General features: G+C 40.0%; 1 protein-coding gene across 3 annotated transcripts in view; it reads left to right on the plus strand.

Moving 5' to 3' along the window:
• ATG5 (autophagy related 5) overlaps positions 1,629 to 20,145 on the plus strand; it is a 114,880-nt gene continuing 96,363 nt past the window's right edge. Inside the window, exons 1-2 of one of the 3 annotated variants that reach the window (XM_005684610.3) lie at positions 1,629 to 1,743; positions 8,104 to 8,267. In XM_005684610.3, coding sequence (XP_005684667.1) covers positions 8,160 to 8,267 — 108 coding nt within the window. In that variant the 5' untranslated portion in view covers positions 1,629 to 1,743; positions 8,104 to 8,159. Of the gene's footprint in view, positions 1,744 to 1,809; positions 1,996 to 8,103; positions 8,268 to 20,145 lie in introns of those variants that run through there. The other 2 variants (XM_018053113.1, XM_018053114.1) reach the window with 2 other exon arrangements.

Raw genomic sequence — 20,145 nt, forward strand, 5'->3', positions numbered from 1 at the left:
ATTTCCTTTAGGATTGACTGGTTTGATCTCCTTGATGTCGAAGGGACTCTCAAGAGTCTTCTCCAGCACCATGATTTGAAAGCATCTATTCTTGGCTGCTCAGCCTTTTTTATGGTCCAGGTCTCACATCCATACAGGACTACTGAAAAAAACCATAGCTTTGACTATGTGGACCTTTGCGATGTCTCAGCTTTTAAATATGCTCTCTAGTTTTTTTCAGTTTTCCTTCCAAGGAGCAAACGTCTTTTAATTTCATGGTTGCAGTCACCATCTGCAGTGATTTGGGAGCCCAAGAAAACAGAATCTGTCAATGCTGCCTCTTTTCCCTCTTCTATTTGCCGTAAAGTGACTGGACCAGGTGCCATGATCTTAGTTTTTCGAATGTTGAGTTTTAAGCCAGCTTTTTCACTCTCCTTTTCCACCTTCATCAAGAAGCCCTTTAGTTCCTCTTCATTTTCTGCCATTGGAGAGGCATTATCTGCATACCTGAGGTTGTTGATATTCTCCAGGCAAACTTGATTCCAGTTAGTGATTCATTCAACCCAGCACTTCACATGATGTACTCTGCACAGAAGTTTAATAAGCTGGGTGACAGTATACAAGCTTGTCACACTCCTTTCCCAATTTTGAACCAGTCAGTTGTTCCATACCTAGTTCTAACTGTCGCTTCTTGACCTGCATACGTGTGTGAAGCATGCTGATATTTTCTAATTTTTTTCACTTAAAAAAATGCTAGTCAGGACCCACAAAGTTGATTTGATGACCCACCAATAAGGTGTGATTCACCACTAATAAATCATTAAACTATAGACAACAGCCCCTAAGAAGATTCTTCTTTTAATTTAAAAGTATCCTGTGGTTAATATTAGGATTTTCCTAATCTTCCCAATTATTAGGAACGATAAAGTAGTATTTACTCGGTATGCATAGAATAATATTTTGATGGAATGTGTAATTAAAAGACCAGCTTTAAATGTCTGGTAAGGCGTCTATATAGATCCAATGCCAACAGCTTTTAAAAGTAAGTTTACTAATTGCTTGTTATTTTAACCAACAGGAAGACAAAGGTATATACAATTGGATGGATGGAGGGCTTCAGTATTCAGGTATTTTATTGTTAAATAACTGTTAATTCATGCTGTGGCTCTGACAAAGTGAAGATGAGAAAACAGCTATGAAAACACTTTGAAGATCAACGTTTTATTAATTTTACTGTGGGAAGCCAGGAGACAGAAGCCGCGATCAAGCTCCAGGGAGGCAGTGTCTCCGTATTTGTAAAAGTCTCTGCTCTCACAGAACTGTTATAACCTTCTTAAATACCAATGACTGCCAAAAGCACAGACAAGCCGGGAGAGCATCTGTGAACTTGCCAGGGGTTTGACCGCTCGGTCCGCGCATGCTCAAGTCTGGCTCCAACCTCGGTGCAGGGTTGGGCCGAACTCGGGGGGGCGGAGTGCGGGCCACGTGGGGTCTCGTGACGTCATCTCCGGGCGCCGAGGGTGACTGGACTTGCGGTGGGCTTTCAGGGCTCCGCGGCACTGGGGGCCGTCTTTGCTGGATACCGGAGGGCGGAAGTGTAGCTGGGCTCTACTCCGACCTCCGCGCAGGTGCCTTCTGCGGCTGCGCGGGCCATCGGGACTCCCGGCTGGTGCATCTCGGCGGGATAGTGTGTTGGGCTCTCTCCTCCGCCCGGCGTCTTCACCTGTGCAGGAAGCCGGAGGAGAAGCCGGCGCTTCTAGTAGGGTATGTGTGTGTCTGTCACCCCAGTGTGAGGGAATGCCTGCAGGAAGAGGGTTGGGGAAGTGCCAGGTAGGTGTGGTAAAAAGGAGGGGCGTGTGCATTGAGAGGAGCGCTCCCCCGGGCGGTGGTGGCGGGTGAAGGTGGTTCCTCCGAGGAAGGTGGCGTTGCCCAGGCGCCGCCCCCGGAGCCCTAGCGCCGGCTGGGAGGGTGTAGCCTGTGTGATCTCTGGAGGGAATACATCCGTTCCTTTCTAAGGTAGGAAGCCTGGGTCTCATCACAGGCTCTAGAGTTTAGTTCAGGACCTGCATTTTTCGTGGAGTAGTTATTTAGATCGTAGATATTTCATAGGCAGTTCGATTCTATCCGAAATCGGTGGAGTTTCCCCCAGTTTATCTCCTCAAAGCATTTATTAAGTCTCATTTTAATAATATTTAGTGCCAAAAAAAATCAATTTCCCGTTGGCAAAGCACTTTCATATACTTTAATTATACTTTGGATCATTTTCAAGTCACATCTGAAGTTGAGGAGCTTAGGGAAACTGGATTGGTTCTAGATTTTTCTGAAGGGTGTGGAGGCACAACATGTTTTTAGCAAGAATCAGAACCCAGAGGCTGTCAAACGGCACTGGTTCTAAAGCCTTCTAGAATTTACTTGATAAATTTCGGAGTTTTGGGGACTGTGTGTACTTGGGTCTGAACCGAATTATTTTGTGATTTCCATAAAGGGAGTTGTTGATTGAATTTTGAATTTGAAAGTAAACATGTTGGGCTAAGGGCAGCAGTTGAGGGAAATTTTAGGATTTTATATTGGATTTGACCATGTTCTTTGATCCACCATGGTATGCTGATTAAAATTGGGGAAAAACGAACAGAATGATACTATATGGATAAGAGAGTTTAGAATAATGTACAAGCTTCAAGTGTAGACTCACTTTATTAATTTAACAGATACGAAGTGCCAGTTATGTGCCAGGCACTGAACACAAAATAAACAAAACAATAAACAGTGAAGAAGATGATAAAAATCGCTGCCGTCATGAAGTTCACTTTGAGGTTTGGGGTGGGGAGACATTAATTTAAAAGTTAATTATATGTGAAGTGGAGTGGTGAAAAGTGCTGTGGAGAAAAAATAATGAAGGGGAATGGGACATGCTGGTGTCATGTGTAGGAAGTTACAGTGGTGGCCTAAGAGAAGATGACATTTGAGCAGAAACCTAGTAATGATAAGGAAGGGTGCCATGTAGAGTGGAAAAGACCAGGAGAACAGCCAGAGTCCCTGAGGCAGGAGCATATCAGCTAGTTTGGCTCCACCGGGGAAGCAAGTTGGAGAGAGATGTAGATAAGCAGGTCAGAGTAGGTAGTTAATGTTAGTTGCTCAGTCTGGTGTCCGATTCTTTGCAACCCCATGAACTGTAGCCCACCAGGCTCCTCTGTCCATGGGATTCTCCAGGCAAGAATACTGGAGTGGGTTGCCATTCCCTTCTCCAGGGGATCTTCCTGATCCAGAAATAGAACCCAGGTCTCCTGAACTGCAGGCAGATTCTTTACCTACTGAGCTACCAGGGAAGCCCCAGGTCATATAAGGGCCTGGTAAGATCTTTTTTTTTTTTTTTAACACTTTTACTTTTTACTTTGAATGAGATGGTCTGGTTTTGAGTGGCTTCGCAGGTGACTCAGTGGTAAAAAAATCCACCTGCAGTGTGGATCTCTGGTTCAGGAAGATCCCCTGGACAAGGGAATGTCTACCCAGTCCAGTACTGTTGCCTGGAGAATTCCAAGGACAGAGGAGCCTGGAGGGCTACAGTCCATGGGGTTGTGAAAGAGTCAGATACGACTGAGGGACTAAACAACACAAGTTTTGAATAAAGGAGTGAACTCATCTGACTTGTGTTTTAAAATTTTTTTTTTTTTCTGATTATGTTATCTCTCTGCAGAAATGTTGAGACCTCTGTTGGTAGACTGTGACATTTATCTGAGTTAAAGGCCACAGTGACTTGGATCAGTGTGGTAATAGTGGAGGTGGTGAGACATAGCCAGGTTCTAGACTGGTGTCTAAGCTAGAGCTGGTCAGCTGTGAAGAGGGCTCATGGTTGACTCCCAGATTTAAGGCCTGAGCGACTAAAGAATGGAGTTACCGCTTAGTGGTTTGGGGAGGATCACAGAGTACTAGGAAGAGGAGAGAGGGAGATCTGAAATCATCTTCTGTTTGGCACTTGCTGAATTTCCAAAGGAAATGTCAGTATACAGTAGTGTATGTGGAACCAGAGTTCAGAAGAGAAGTCTAGGTTGAAGATGTGAATGTGGGAATTGCTAATGTGTAAATGATGTTTAAAACCCTAAGAGATCTCCAAAGGCAGGGTTCAAGGACTTCAGGACATTTCAACATTTGGAGGTTGGGGTGAGTTACAGACTATATCCCCCAGGATAGGGGTGGGCCTGTTCATTAAAACCCCTGTTCGAAACTAGTGATCCTTAGTAACAAGATAGAAGGAAATAGTTAAAAAGCCAAGTCTTTAGCTGAGAGAGAGTAAGGGAGGAGATGTGAAAAGTTGAGACGAGAGAGTTGATCTGGGACAGTGGAAGAATAAATGGACTAGGGAAACTTGAGAACCCTGGGCTGTACCCAGAGCCCACTTTTGAATTTAAAGGGAGACCAGCCAGCAGATTTTTAGATGTTTACAAATTTACTAGTAGTAGGTATTTGATATTTTAAGTAATCTGTGGATAGTTGGGGATTTTGTCAGCAAAAAAACAGCTTCAGGTAGTAGGTTAGCCGTTCTTGGTTTGTAAAAGGGATGGTTAATTGTGCATTACATTCTTATCATACTCACTATACTGTTTGCTAAGTGTTTTTCTTTGGACACACCTACCATTTTTGCAGGCTGTGAATTAGATGCAGAAAATACAGCAGCAGTCAGGTAGTAGTCATTGCCCTAAAGAAGCTTATTTCTAGTAGACTGTATCATGGTTTGAGATTTCTATTCTTTGAAAATGTTACCTTCAAGTTGGATGCGTGGTTTGATATCATTGTGTATGTATGAGAGGGAAAAATATTTTTCTAAAATGATAAAATTCACTGAATTTAAAGTGTGATTGTACCAATTTAGGAAAGAGTTTAGGTGGAGAAGTTTCTTCAGTAGCTAGTGTAACCTTGGGATTTATGTATTTTATTTATATATTTTCCAGTGTTTAACAAAAATTCCAGAACCTACTATGTGCTAATTGTGCTACCCTCCCTGATACAAAGGTATATATGACTCAATTTCTGCTGTGCAGGAACTCACAGTTCAGTTTTGGGAGGGGCAAGAGTCAGATAAGATACACATAACTGCAGTGTGTTGTTATACCGTATAACAATAAAGATAAATAATAAGTAATTAGATTGTAGTTTGCTTAGTGGAAGGCTTCTCAAGAAACTGATGTTAGGTTAGCTCTTAAAAGAGGATTAAGAATTCGCCAAGAGAAGGGGCAAAGGGTATGCAAGCAGAGGGGCCATGAAATTAAATACATATTCCATTTTTCCAGTTGTTGGTTACTAGGTGCTAAACACAGAGCAACCTGTGACATTAGAATTATCTTCAGTTTACAGATATGAGGTTTGGAGATGTCAGGTTTGTTGTCCAAGGACTCACAGCTTATATGAGGAAGTCAGGGTTGAAACCCATGTCAGTCCAGTTTCAAAACCTCTTTAACTACCTTACTCTGTTGCCTGCTGTAAGCATTTAAATCTTTTCAGTCCTTGTCTTTATCCCTCAGCCGGTCTTTTTACCAGCTTCTGTTCTTCATTGGAAAAGCCTCCTATCTGTTTTCAATCCACTGCTACCAGTCTAGGCCAGGCACTCATTATTTTATGCCTTAGTTGCAGACGTTGCTTCCTGGCTATCCTTTCTCTGACTCAGATCTCCTTTTGTGCCTTTTGTGCACTGCCGCCAGATTTGTTGTTGCTGTTCATTTGCTAAGTCATGTCCTACTCTTTGCAACCCCGTGAACTGCAGCATGCCAGGCTTCCCTGTCCTTCACTATTTCCCTGAGTTTGCTCAAACTCTCATCCATTGAGTCAGTGATGTCATCCAACCTATCTCATCCTCTGTCGCTTCCTTTTCCTCTCGCCCTCAATCTTTCCCAGCATCGGGGTCTTTTCTTTCCATCAGGTAGTCAAAGTATTGGAGCTTCAGCATCAGTTTTTCCAATGAATAGTCAGGGTTCATTTCCTTTAGGATTGACTGGTTTGATCTCCTTGCAGTCCAAGGGACTCTCACGAGTCTTCTCTAGCACCGCAGTTCAAAAGCATCAGTTCTTCAGCTCTCAACCTTTTTTATGTACAACTGTCACATCTGTACGTGACTACTGGAAAAGCCATAGTTCTGACTATACCAGATAACTGTTTTTATTTCACCGTTATAGAACCTCACAGCTTGTTGGATAGAATTGAAAACCTACAGTTATCTATTTGGTATACTTCATGATCTAGTTGGCTCAGATAGTAAAGTGTCTGTCTACAACGTGGGAGACCAGGTTCAATCCCTGGGTTGGGAAGATCCCCTGGAGAAGGAAATGACAATCCACTCCAGTACTCTTGCCTGGAAAATCCCATGGACAGAGGAGCCTGGTAGGCTACAGTCCATGGGGTTGCAAAGAGTCAGATGCGACTTCACCTTCACTTTCACTTTCACTTCACTTTCATGATCTAGTTATGTTATATATTTACAAATTTGACATTAAAGGAATAATAATTGCTTTTATGTCTCAGCACTTACTCTGTCCAGTACCATGTCACATACTTTATAGATTTTTTTCTCTAGAACAACCCAGGTAACTTTTACAGTTAAGGAAATCGAGACTTAGTGAAGTAAAGTGACTTGCTTAAAATCTTGTGTGGTAGTAGACCACGTCACAGTGTCAGCTCTTTCATTGTCTACTGCTGTTCCCAATATGTTTCCTAAAAAGTTGGCTCATATATTGCTCCTGCCACTTCCTGTCTTTGCTGATGCTGTATTGATTATTTGTCTTCTTTTCTTCTGTCCATATTTTACCCATTCTTCAAGTTCAGTATCTTTTAAAATTCTTCCCTGAACACTGTAAGTTCTGTTAATATTTAACTTCTTCCCCTCCTCCCTATGAAAGCACTCACAAAGTAACATTTAAGTATAACCATGGACATTTTGGAGTTGAAAGGGATGTTTGGCAGTTAATATGGTATGGTGGAGAGAATACGAGATTGAAAATCCTGCTGCAGTAGGGGAAAAGTAAAGGTGCAGTGAGGTTCTGCCTGATTCATGCATAGAAGAAAGGCTGTTTTGAGCAGGATCCAGAAGGCTGTCCCAGTTGAAGACAAGGTGGGGAAGGCTACTTTAGGGTTAGGAACCACCAGCATGAGCACAGCTATGGAAAGGACATGAAAGTGCATGGTATGTTTAGCAGATCTGTAAATAGTACCTTCTGGGCAATGCCTGTAGGAGCTTCCCTGGTGGTTCAGACAGTAAAGAATCTGCCTGCAATGCAGGAGACTCAGGTCCTATCCCTGGGTCTGGAAGATCCTTTGGAGAAGGGAATAGCTCCCCAGTCCAGTATTCTTGCCTGGAGAATCCCCATGGACAGAGGAGCCTGGTGGGCTACAATCCATTGGGTTGCGGAGTCAGATATGCCTGAGGTTTTTAAAAAATGATCACCACCATCGTCATTGTCATCATCATCGTGAAGCCCTCAGCATCTGCCACAGATCAAACTGTGACTCTATCGAGAGTGTTACTAGCAATCTCACTGCATAATTTTTGGCTGTATTTTCCTTTACTAATTCCAGTTTACACTAGATAATGCTTTTGATTATTCTAAGTTCTTGAAGTTTTTGACTTTTAAACATTTTTTGAGACACGCTCTTGTTGGTTCTATAAATTATGATGACAGATACATCTTATACTACTAGTACTGTGTTACAGGCATTACTGTAAGTATTCTACATGTATGAATTTAATTTTCATATCTCTCTTACATGGTCAGTGCTGTTATTCCCATTTTATAGATGAGAAAACTGAGACAAAAGTTACAGTGAAGAGTTCACTTTAGATAAGCAGTATACTTTTTTGGGGCTTGAGAGAATGTTGCAAGTATAGTTTCACTTTGGCTGTGGTTTGTTAGTTGTATATGTAATTCTGCAATGGTTACTTCCCTGATCTCTTTAAATAAATAATAGCTTCACATTTGGAATTTGTTGTACTGATTTTGCATTCATGCTAAAGAATGCCATCATCTAGTTTTTTGAAGTGAACAATCTTTACGGCATTCTTGATTTCCTATAATCTTTGTTTTGGAGCACGTTTGTTTATTCTTACAAGGATCAGACCAGTACTCTTCATTTTATTTTCAGTTTGGCTTTGGCTGAAAATAATTTAGCCTATATGTACTGCTTTCATCACTGGAAGAATGACAGATGACAAAGATGTGCTTCGAGATGTGTGGTTTGGACGAATTCCAACTTGCTTCACCCTGTATCAGGATGAGATAACTGAACGTGAGGCAGAACCATATTATGTAAGTATGCTGGTGGTGGCAAATGGGATGTCGGAACTTTGTCCGTTTCTGTAGAGAAGGCTCTTAAGAACCAGGAGGCTGGTTTTCAACTCTTGTGATACAATTAATATGTGCTTATCATGGAAAAAAAAAATTAGGAGACCCAGATCTGTGAAAAGGAGGAAGTAAGAATCACCTCTAACCCTACTGCTCAGAGGATAAAAGCACTGCTGACATGTTGATATGGGACCGTCTTGACTTTCTTTTTCTTACACATCTATAGTATATGATAATGAATCATAAGTTATGTGTGGTTTTTTTAACAGGAAGATGTTTTGAAAATGATAGGTTCAGATTTGGTTCTTTTGTATTCAAAGCAACTATTTAAATTTTTTTTGATAGCTGAATGAACATATGGATGTGGGTGTGTCTTCATATGTTCATGAGTTAATATAGATAATGTGAAATATATTGTTTAATACAAATTGTCGCATGTAGGCTTATGGATTTGAGTTAGTGTATTATCTGTTCTAAAACGAGAGTAGCAGTTATCTTTTGATTTTAGTCTGCTTTTCTTTTTCCTTTTGCAATTGGCGATATGATCCAGACTTAAGCATCTGTCAGTCAGGGATAATAGTATCTTGCCTTTTCACTAGATAGTCCCCAGTAGGCAAAGATATTCTCAGTTACTGTCAGTTTAGCTTTTCCTTTGTGTCTCAGGTACACAGTCTTCCCAGGGGCGCTAGTGGTAGAGAACCTGCCTGCCAATGCAGGAGACATGAGACACGGGTTTGATTCCCAGGTTGGGAAGATCCCCTGGAGAAGTACATGGCAACCCACTCCAGTGTTCTTGCCTGGAGAATGCCATGGACAGAGAAGCCTGGTGGGCTGCAGTCCATGGAGTTGCGAAGAGTCAGACACAGCTGAAACGACTTAGTATGCATGCACACATATTATTATTTACTCAGGAAGATCTGGAGAAGTGGAAATACATCTGTGGTGCTGGACCGTCTCTTGTTTCACTTTAGTAGAGCTTGCCCTTGGCTTTCTCTCCTGTGTGCTGGTGAGGCAGCGCTCGTCCCCTGCCTGCCCCAGCTGGGGATAGTCAGATGGCTGGAGGAAGCTCTTTTAGGGGCCCGTCCTCTAACTTGTTGGGTATAGGAACTGTTTTGTTTTTCTCTGTGCATCCTTGAATCTGGAATATGTCACACAAATGGTAGATACTCAGTGCATGAAAGTCTGTCCACCCCCATGTTGGGGGTTTGTTTAAATTCTCTGGGTTTTCTTACTGAATGATACTTTCAGAGAAATTGGGTAGTCTTTTGTACTTTTTCAGATAATCATAACTAATTATATAAATTTGAATCATTTTTACTTTGGAAACTCAGCAGTTTTCCACCTTTAGAAAAACTTCCATGGTTAAAAATGAAAAGTGATCATAGTTTATTTTTAGAGACATTTCATTTATTAGATGTATTTTTACTCTTCTCCCTCAGTAACTTGGGTTAGGATATCATTTAAGTTTGTTTCCAAACTAGCTTTTGCTATTTTAATGAAAACTTTTAACCTTGGGCAGCTTTCTAATAGTACTTACATGAAGGAGTGTGCATGTGTCCAGTTGGTCAAAGTAGTGAAAGCTAAGAGATATATGATTTAAGACTGTTTACTTTTAAATCAGAATATGATGTTTGACACATTTTCTGCACTTAAAAAAAGCGAGTAAAGAATATAATATTTTTCCTTCCTTATTTATAAATCTGTTTTAAATATGAAAAGACCATTGTGAGAACTAGAGGGTAAGTTTTCTAATAGAATTAAAAATGGTAGAATAATAAGATTAACTGTTAGAGGAAGATTGTTTTTAGTAATAATTGATTTTTTTTTCCTTGAATTATTCCTAATTCTTCACCCAAAAGTAACTTCATTGTGGTCATATTTTTGCAGATTATTGGGTGACAGGCATATAATAAATATTAACCAAAGAACCGAACTTTAAAACCATGCAGCATAATTCAGATTTTGCTCTTTAAACGCATGCATACTTAAGTGTGGAGAAGGAAATGGCAACTCACTCCAGTGTTCTTACCTGGGAAATCCCATGGGCGGAGGAGCCTGGCAGGCTACAGTTCATGGGGTCACAAAGAGTCAGATAAATACTGAAGTGTAAGAAAGAAAAAGTGATGGTGTGAACACTCACCTAGAGCCAGACATCCTGGAATGTGAAGTGAAGTGGACCTTAGGAAGCATCACTACGAACAAAGCTAGTAGAGGTGATGGAATTCCAGCTGAGCTGTTTCAAATCCTAAAAGATGATGCTCTGAAAGTGCTGCACTCAGTATGCCAGCAAATTTGGAAAACTCAACAGTGGCCACGGGACTGGAAAAGGTCAGTTTTCATTCTAATCCCTAAGAAAGGCAATGCCAAAGAATGCTCAAACTACTACACAATTGCACTCATCTCACATGCTAGTAAAGTAATGCTCAAAATTCTCCAAGCCAGGCTTCAATAGTACGTGAACCATGAACTTCCAGTTGTTCAAGCTGGTTTTAGAAAAGGCAGAGGAAGCAGAGATCAAATTGCCAACATCCACTGGATCATCGAAAAAGCAAGAGAGTTCCAGAAAAACATCTATTTCTGCTTTATTGACTATGCCAAAGCCTTTGACTGCGTGGATCACAATAAAATGTGGAAAATTCTAAAAGAGATGGAAATACCAGAGCACCTGACCTGTCTCTTGAGAAATCTGTATGCAGGTTAGGAAGCAACAATTAGAACTGAACATGGAACAACAGATTGGTTCCAAATACGAAAAGGAGTGCGTCTAAGGTGTATATTGTCATCCTGCTTATTTAACTTCTATGCAGAGTACATCATGAGAAACGTTGGGCTGTATGAAGCATGAGCTAGAATCAAGATTGCCGGGAGAAATATCAATAACCTCAGATATGCAGATGATACCACCCTTATGGCAGAAAGTGAAGAGGAACTAAAAAGGCTGTTGATGAAAGTGAAAGAGGAGAGTGAAAAAGTTGGCTTAAAGCTCAATATTCAGAAAACAAAGATCATGACATCCAGTCCCATCACTTCATGGCAAATAGATGGAGAAGCAGTGGAAACAGTGCTAGACTTTATTTTTTTGGGCTCCCAAACCACTGCAGATGGTGACTGCAGCCATGAAATAAAAAGACACTTACGCCTTGGAAGAAAAATTATGACCAACCTAGACTGCATATTAGAAAACAGAGACATTACTTTGCCAGCAAAGGTCCATCTAGTCAAGGCTATGGTTTTTCCAGTAGTTGTGTATGGATGTGAGAGTTGGACTGTAAAGAAAGCTGAGTGCTGAAGAATTGATGCTTTTGAACTGTGGTGTTGGAGAAGACTCTTGAGAGTCCCTTGGACTGCAAGGAGATCCAACCAGTCCATCCTAAAGGAAATAAGTCCTAAGTGTTCATTGGAAGAACTGATGTTGAAGTTGAAACTCCAATACTTTGGCCACCTGATGCGAAGAGCTGACTCATTTGAAAAGACCCCAATGCTGGGAAAGATTGAAGGTGAGAAGAGAAGGGGATGACAAAGGATGAGATGTTTGGATGGCATCACCAACTCAATGGACATGAGTTTGAGTGAACTCCAGGAGTTGGTGATGGACAGGGAGGCCTGGCATGCTGCAGTCCATGGGCTCGCAGAGTCAGACACGACTGAGCTACTGAATGGAACTGAAAAAAGAAAATGCTGTATACAAAAACACTAGCAGTGGTTTTAGTATTAGAATTATTATCGGTAAACATTTTAGTGCCAATATGATTTTAGTTCACATATCTCCTTGTTGTAAATTAAGCTTGAATGTATTTTTAATTGCTTTGAGTTATTATAATGATACTGTTTTATAGAGGAAGATGAAATGGGATGAAAATTTGGCCTGAGAGCTAGTAGACCTCTTTCCCAAACATTCTTAGCGTTCAGGTGAGGTGATATAACAGGGTTGTCATTGTGACCTGAAGCATCCATTTGTGTTCAGGTAGAGGTGCAAGAAGGATGGGTGAATGGGAATGTAGCTTCCTTTTATTAATGTTTATAGCTTCTTTCTTAGAAACTGAATTTTAAAATATCCACTCTGTACCAAATTTGTAAATTAAATCATTTTTATTCAGAGTCTTCTGGGATTTTCTGTTTTAATTGGAAAAGCTTATTAATGTTAGATATATTTCTGTTTATTTCTGCATTTTGATTTGTTGGCTCTGTATAAATCTTTCAGCCAATTCTGTGTGTCATAATCATTGAGAATTGTATCTTATATTACAGAGAGTATTAGCAAGGAACTTTCCTAGAAACAAAGCAACTTTTCAGTTTTTGTTGTTTCTGTTATATTCATTTGAACTGTTACTTTTCCTTTAGATTATCCAATATAAAACATACACACTAAATTGCATTCATATTTTGTGACTTTTTACCAGAGGTAATCATGCAGATGTGTGGTAATTGATGAGTAGACCCTAAACTTTTCCCAGCAGTCCATAATCAACTGTGTCTGTCCTCTGCTAGGACTCCTTCTCTGAGCCCTCACCTCACTTCCTACTTCATAAAGAAAACAGAAACCACGTGACAGGACCTTCCTTAACTTTCTGCCAGCAACTCTGTAAAGCGTATCTGCACAGAGAGGTGAAAGCGTATCTGCACAGATTCACTTTTTCTCACTTGTTTTAATGGAAGAGGTGCCCTTTCTTCTCGGGCAAGTCCCTACCTTCCATCTGGATCCCATCTTCTGCCTTCTCTATTTATTTTGCTTTGAACTTTTTCTGTCTGTTGACAACTTCTTTGCAGCATTTATATTGTCTCAGATCCTTCCTATCCTGTAACAAACCTCTTTTACCCCATCTTTCTTTCAACCACTTGCTATTCCTTCACAGCCAGACTTATCAAAAGGATTGTCTGTACTCATTGTCTCCTCCCCACCTTCCACCACTTACTTCACTGTAATCATATTTTCACACTGCTCCAACAAAACTGTCCTTGTCAAAGTCCCTAATGACATCTTTTAAAATTTTTTTATTTTTTAACCAGACCTAGAGTCTGCTTTTGAGCTTTGATTTGCTTGATCTCTCAGCCCTATTGATGTTGTTGGCTGTTTACTGGGTTTTATTACACTGTCCTCTCGCTCTGCAGTGCCTCATCCCTGGTTTTGCTCCTGTGGTCCCCTTTGCTTTGCCTTTTTTTTTTTGGTCCACTTCTCTGTTTTGTTTTTTTTTTTCCGGTGGGGCGGGGGGTGCTTCCCTGATAGCTCAGTTGGTAAAGAATTCACCTGCAATGCAGGAGACCTCGGTTCAATTACTGGGTCAGAAAGAATTGCTAGAGAAGGGATAAGCTACCCATTCCAGTATTCTTGGGTTTCCCTTGTGGCTCAGTTGGTAAAGAATCTGCCTGGAATGCCGGAGACCTGGGTTCAATCCCTGGGTTGGGAAGATCCCTTGGAGAAAGGAAAGTCTACCCACTCCAGTATTCTGGCCTAGAGAATTCCATGGACTGTATAGTCCATGGGGTTGCAAAGAGTCAGACATGACTGAGCGACTTTCTCTTTCTCTATTTTTTCCCCCACTAGAGCTCTCACTCCATTTTTGTGTCTTTGTTGAGCATTTTTATCTTAACAGTTCCCCGGAATTTTTCTCCTGAGCTCCAGATCTTTTTGTCTTTCTGCTGATAACCTCACTTAGATGTCTCAAAGGAACTCAAACTGAGTGTGTTTCAAGCTGGACTCATCATCTTTACTCCAGAAAACCTGGTCATCTGCCATCTTCTGTTGTTTTATCATCTAGCTAATTAATTACTCTTACAGAAGTTAACATGGAACTCATCCTTTGATAGTGCCTTATCCTATATCCCTGACATTCAGCCATAATTGGGTCTGTCTGATTCTGCATCTCAGATATTTCACACTTTTCTTATACCTTTCATATGCCATGATTTCAGACCATTTGAAAACTGAGGGGTTTTATAATATTAGCTGATTTCCCTGGTTTCAGTCCTGTCCTCTTTGCGTTTTCCAGTCTGCACAGTTAGAATAATCTTTAAAAACACATACCTAAAAAAAAAAAGAAAAAAACACATATCTAATCTTTTCACCTGCCAGCTGGAAACCTTCAGTGGCTTTTCATTGCCTTTAGGATCCTTAATGTAGTTTACAAGGTTCTTCATGGTCTGGTCCCTTACTCCTTCAGTACTATTCTGTCCTAAATTGTCATAATTCCTCATGTGCCATTCTTTGTCCTTCTGTATTCACAGCATACCTTCCTTGCAGTTCCCTCTGCTAGAATGAACAGAAGTATCTCCCACCCCTACTCACACCCAGACATCCAAATCCACCTATGTTTGGTTCGTTCCTGTTTCCCTTTTGACTCTTGCCTTAAAATTTACTTCCTGTAAAGGCCTTCCTTGAGCTTTCCTGCAAATTTCTTTGCTGTTTGCGCCTATGACATCCTTTACTTCTTCACACTCATCGCGTCTGTAGTTTTGTCTTTACTGTCTTCCTCTTAAGCCTGTAGCTTCATGAGAGGAAGAGCTCTTTCTGTCTCATTCACTGCTCTGTCCTCATCACCTAGTGTGATGCCTCACACATTGAAATGGAGCAGAATTCTAGTGTGTTTTTTAACTTACTTATTTTAATTGGAGGCTAATTACTTTATAGTAATTAGTGGTTTTTGCCATACATTGACATAAATCAGCCATGGGTGTACGTGTGTCCCCCATCCTGAACCCTCCTCCCGCCTCCCTCCCCATCCCATCCCTCAGGGTTGTCCCAGTGCACCGGCTTTGAGTGCCCTGTTTCATGCATCGAGCTTGGACTGGTTGTCTGTTTCACATATGGTAATATACATGTTTTAATGCTATTCTCTTAAATCATGCCACCCTTGCCTTCTCCTACAGAGTCCAAAGTCTGTTCTTTATATCTGTGTCTCTTTTGCTGTCTTGCATATAGGGTCATTGTTACCATCTTTCTAAATTCCATATATATGTGTCAATATACTGTATCTGTGTTTTTCTTTCGTATAATAGGCTCCAGTTTCATCCACCTCATTAGAACTGATTCAAATGCATTCTTTTTAATAGCTGAGTACTGTTCCATTGTCTATATGTACCACAGCTTTTTTATCCATTCATCTGCCGATGGACAGCTAGGTTGCTTTCATGTCCTAGCTATTGTAAACAGTGCTGTGATGAACACTGGGGTACCTGTGTCTCTTTCAATTCTGGTTTCCTCAGTGTGTATGCCCCACAGTGGGATTGCTGGGTCGTATGACAGTTCCATTTCCAGTTTTTTAAGGAATCTCTACACAGTTCTCCATGGTGGCTGTATTAGTTTGCATTCCCACCAACAGTGGGATTTATTCCTAAAGAAAGAGGGTTCCCTTTTCTCCACACCTTCTTCATCACTCATTATTTGTAGGCTTTTTGATAGCAACCATTCTCACCAGCATGAGATGGTACGTCTTTGTGGTTTTGATTTGCATTTCTCTGTTAATGAGTGATGTTGAGCATCTTTTCATGTGTTTGTTAGCCATCTGTATGTCTTCTTTGGAGAAATGTCTGTTTAGTTCTTTGGCCCATTTTTTGATTGGGTTGTTTATTTTTCTGGTATTGAGCTGCGTGAGCTGCTTGTATATTTTTGCGATTAATTCTTTGTCAATTGCTTTATTTGCTATTATTTTCTCTCATTCTGAAGGCTGTCTTTTCACCTTGCTTACAGTTGCCTTCGTTGTGCAAAAGCTTTTACGTTTAATTAGGTCCCATTTGTTTATTTTTGCTTTTATTTCCATTACTCTGGGAGGTGGGTCATAGAGGATACTGCTGTGATTTATATCAGAGAGTGTTTTACCTATGTTTTCCTCTAGGAGTTTTATAGTTTCTGGTCTTACATTTAGATCTTTAATCCATTTTGAATTTATTTTTGTGTGTGGTGTTAGAAAATGTTCTAGTTTCATTCTTTTACAGGTGGTTGACCAGTTTTCCCAGCACCACTTGTTAAGGCGATTGTCTTTTCTCCATCGTATATTTTTGCCTCTTTTGTCAAAGATAAAGTATCCATAGGTGTGTGGATTTATCTCTGGGCTTTCTATTTTGTTCCATTGATCTATATTTCTGTTTTTGTGCTGGTACCATGCTGTCTTGATGACTGTAGCTTTGTAGTATAGTCTGAAGTCAGGCAGGTGGATTCCTCAAGTTCCATTCTTCTTCTTTCTGAAGATTGCTTTGGCTATTTGAGGTTTTTTTGTATTTCCATACAAATTGTGAAATTATTTGTTCTAGTTCTGTGAAAAATACCATTGGTAGCTTGATAGGGATTGCATTGAATTTATAGATTTCTTTAGGTAGTGTATTCATTTTCACTATATTTGTTCTTCCCATACATGAACATGGTATATTTCTCCATCTATTTGTGTCATCTTTGATTTCTTTCAAGAGTGTTTTATAGTTTTCTATATATAGGCCTTTTGTTTCTTTAGGTAGATTTATTCCTAAGTATTTTATTCTTTTCATTACAGTGGTGAATGAAATTGTTTTGTTAATTTCTCTTTCTCTTTTCTCATTGTTAGTATATAGGAATGCAAGGGATTTCTGTGTATTATTTTATATCCTGCAACTTTACTATATTCATTGATTAGCTCTAGTAATTCTGTGGAGGTGTCTTTAGGGGTTTCTATGTAAAGGATCATGTTATCTGCAAACAGTGAGAGTTTTACATCTTCTTTTCCAATCTGGATTCCTTTTATTTCTTTTTCCTCTCTGATTGCTGTGGGAAAAACTTCCAAAACTGTGTTGAACAGTAGTGGTGAGAGTGGGCACCCTTGTCTTATTCCTGACTTTAGGGGAAATGCTTTCAGTTTTTCACCATTGAGGATAATTTGTTTGTTGTGGGTTTATCATATGTGGGTTTTATTATGCTGAGGTATGATCCTTCTAAGCCTGCTTTCCGGAGGGTTTTTATCATAAATGGATGTTGAATTTTGTCAAAGGCTTTCTCTGCATCTATTGAGATAATAATATGGCTTTTATCTTTCAATTTGTTAATGTGGTGTATCACATTGATTGATTTGCGAATATTGAAGAATCCTTGCATCCCTGGGATAAAGCCCACTTGGTCATGATGTGTGATCTTTTTAATATGTTGTTGGATTCTGTTTGCTAGAGGATTCTAGTGTATTTTAATTCTATGTTTGTTTGTTAAGTGAATCTCTAATTTTATAACTGAAAATTCTTGGACAAAATAGGATTTAGTGTAAACAAATAATATTACAGGCAGTTTTCCCCTGAAACATAAGTAATCTGTTGTTTTTGTTTAGTTGCTAAGTTATGTCCAACTCTTGCAACCCTGTGGCCTGTAGCCCACTGGGCTCCTCTGTCCATGGGATTTCCCAGGCAAGAATACTGGAGTAGATTGCCATTCCCTTCTCCAGGGAATCTTCCCGATGCAGGGATCAAGCTGACATCTCCTGCGTTGCAGGTGGATTCTCTATTGCTGAGCCACCACGGAAGTCAAGTAATCTATACAACTATATAAAACATGTATTCCTTATTGGCTATACAGAGGGGAAAAAAATGTATCACGTGTGTCATACTGAGTGGTGAATGAGGAATAAAAGAATAAGAGTCCATATAGTGGAGAGTATCCCTGGAGGGGTTAATCCTTTTTGTATTAAAAGAACTTGAACCTTAAAAACATTAATGAAAGTGAAATAAGCCAGACACAAAAGGACAAATATTTTATGATTCCATTTAGATGTAACTGCTGCTGCTGCTGCTAAGCCGCTTCAGTCGTGTCCGACTCTGTGCAACCCCATAGATGGCAGCCCACCAGGCTCCTCTGTCCCTGGGATTCTCCAGGCAAGAACACTGGAGTGGGTTGCCATTTCCTTCTCCAACGCATGAAAGTGAAAAGTGAAAGTGAAGTCACTCAGTCATGTCCAACTCCTAGCGACCCCATGGACTACAGCCTACCAGGCTCCTCTGTCCATGGGATTTTGCAGTCAAGAGTACCAGAGTGGGGGTGCCATTGCCTGCTAGAAGGGTCTAATTCAGAGCCGTAAAGTTAAAAAGTGATTATGGAAGGCTGGGAGGAAGAAGGGAAAGTGATGGTCGCTCAGAAGTGTCTCATGGACTGTACCCCACCAGTCCTCTGTCCATGAAGTTCTCCAGGCAAGAATACTGGAGTGGGTTGCTATGCCCTTCTCCAGGGATCTTCCAGACCCAGGGATCGAACCTGGGTCTCCTGCACTGCAGGCAGATTCTTTACTGTTTGAGCCACTAGGGAGGAAGAAGAGAATGAGGTAATTATTGTTTAATAGGTGCAGAATTTGACGGAAAGTTCTGGAGATGATAGTCATGGGTGTCACATGGATGACACAGCAGTGTCAGTGTATTTGGGATAGTCACAGTGGTGTCAATGTATTTAATGTCACTGAGCTGTTTGCTTAAAATGGTTAACATGGTAAATTTTATGCTAGGTATATTTTAACACAGTTTTAAAAAATGAGCTTGAAGTAAACCAATGAGATATACCAAAGAAAATTCTTGTGTGATACAATCCTAATGTAGAAGGCAGGGTGATGCTTTTGTTGTTATTTTCTTTCCATTTTACGTATTTAAATATTTACTGGATAAACTGTATCTGTACCTATTCTAGTTTTTTCTTAGTGCTACTATATTTATTAGTTACAGATTACTCCCACAGGCCAATGTAGAACAGAAGATTCCAGCTACATTTTAGTGTGAGTGTGGATTCTGTCTTAAGAATGAGCATTCTTTTAAAATTTATCACTTTTGACCTTTTGTTATACTTTTAACCTTTGGCATCTCTGATTCTTTATCAAATATTTGTTATACGCCTCTTATAAAGCAGGCACTATTTTGGCCATTGGGAATGTTAGCCGTGAACAAAACAAATGAAAACCCTTGTCTTAATGGAGCTTACATTCTAATGTTACTCATTCCTTATTGGAAAGAAATGTTTGTATCATGAAAATCTTCTGTGAATTTTTCAGCAATTCTAGCTGAACCTTGTACATGTAGTGTAAGTCTTTCCAAAATCAAGAGCTGATACCCACACTCATTTGTTCCTGATTTATCTTCCTCCTTATGATCTCTGTAGGTGAATATCATTCTCTACAGAGTAGATAACTATGTAATGCCCAACAAACTGGTTAAAGTCCTGGATTTAATAATACAGAACTGTTGGACGAATAGATTATATTTATCTATTTAAAAAAAATGGCTAATTTACCATGATATTTTAATTTCTTAGAGACTGTCCATGTTACATCTGTACTTGATTCTGTCATTTGTGATGCTAATGAGTTTTTCTTTGTGATTTCTTTAATAGAATATAGTTTTGACAAGTTACTAATATTTAAGCTGTGTGTAAAAGAGAAGTGATAATAATACTTCCTGTAAAACAACTAGTGCTTTTCCTTATACTTAGTAACTTTTAGTTTCCTTTTTCTTTTCTTCTCTAATCACATTTTAGTTGTTTCATTATATAATAAAAAGAAGAGCTTCTGGGGACTTTCGTGGCGGTCCAGGGGTTAAGACTCCATGCTTCCAAAGCAGGGCGTGGGTTTGATCCCTCCCTGGTCAGGTAGCTAAGATTGCACTTGCTGTGTGGCATGACCAAAAAATTTAAAAATTTTTTAAAGAGAGGAACTCATGTTCTGTTCAATTCACACTGCTATCCTACAGCTTATTCCTAGTATGGGCACCTTTTTTCCATACTGGAGCATTCCAGCTACCACTCACACCCTTTACCTTGTAGCCCCTAGGACCACTGTAATGTTGTCTTACCTAACTGGAGCCTGTTCCCTCTGTCTTCATTGATTAAGATCGATCCCTGAACCAGACTATTTATCTTTGT

This window comes from Capra hircus, chromosome 9 (assembly GCF_001704415.2).
Source record: "Capra hircus breed San Clemente chromosome 9, ASM170441v1, whole genome shotgun sequence".
Lineage (NCBI taxonomy): Eukaryota > Metazoa > Chordata > Mammalia > Artiodactyla > Bovidae > Capra > Capra hircus.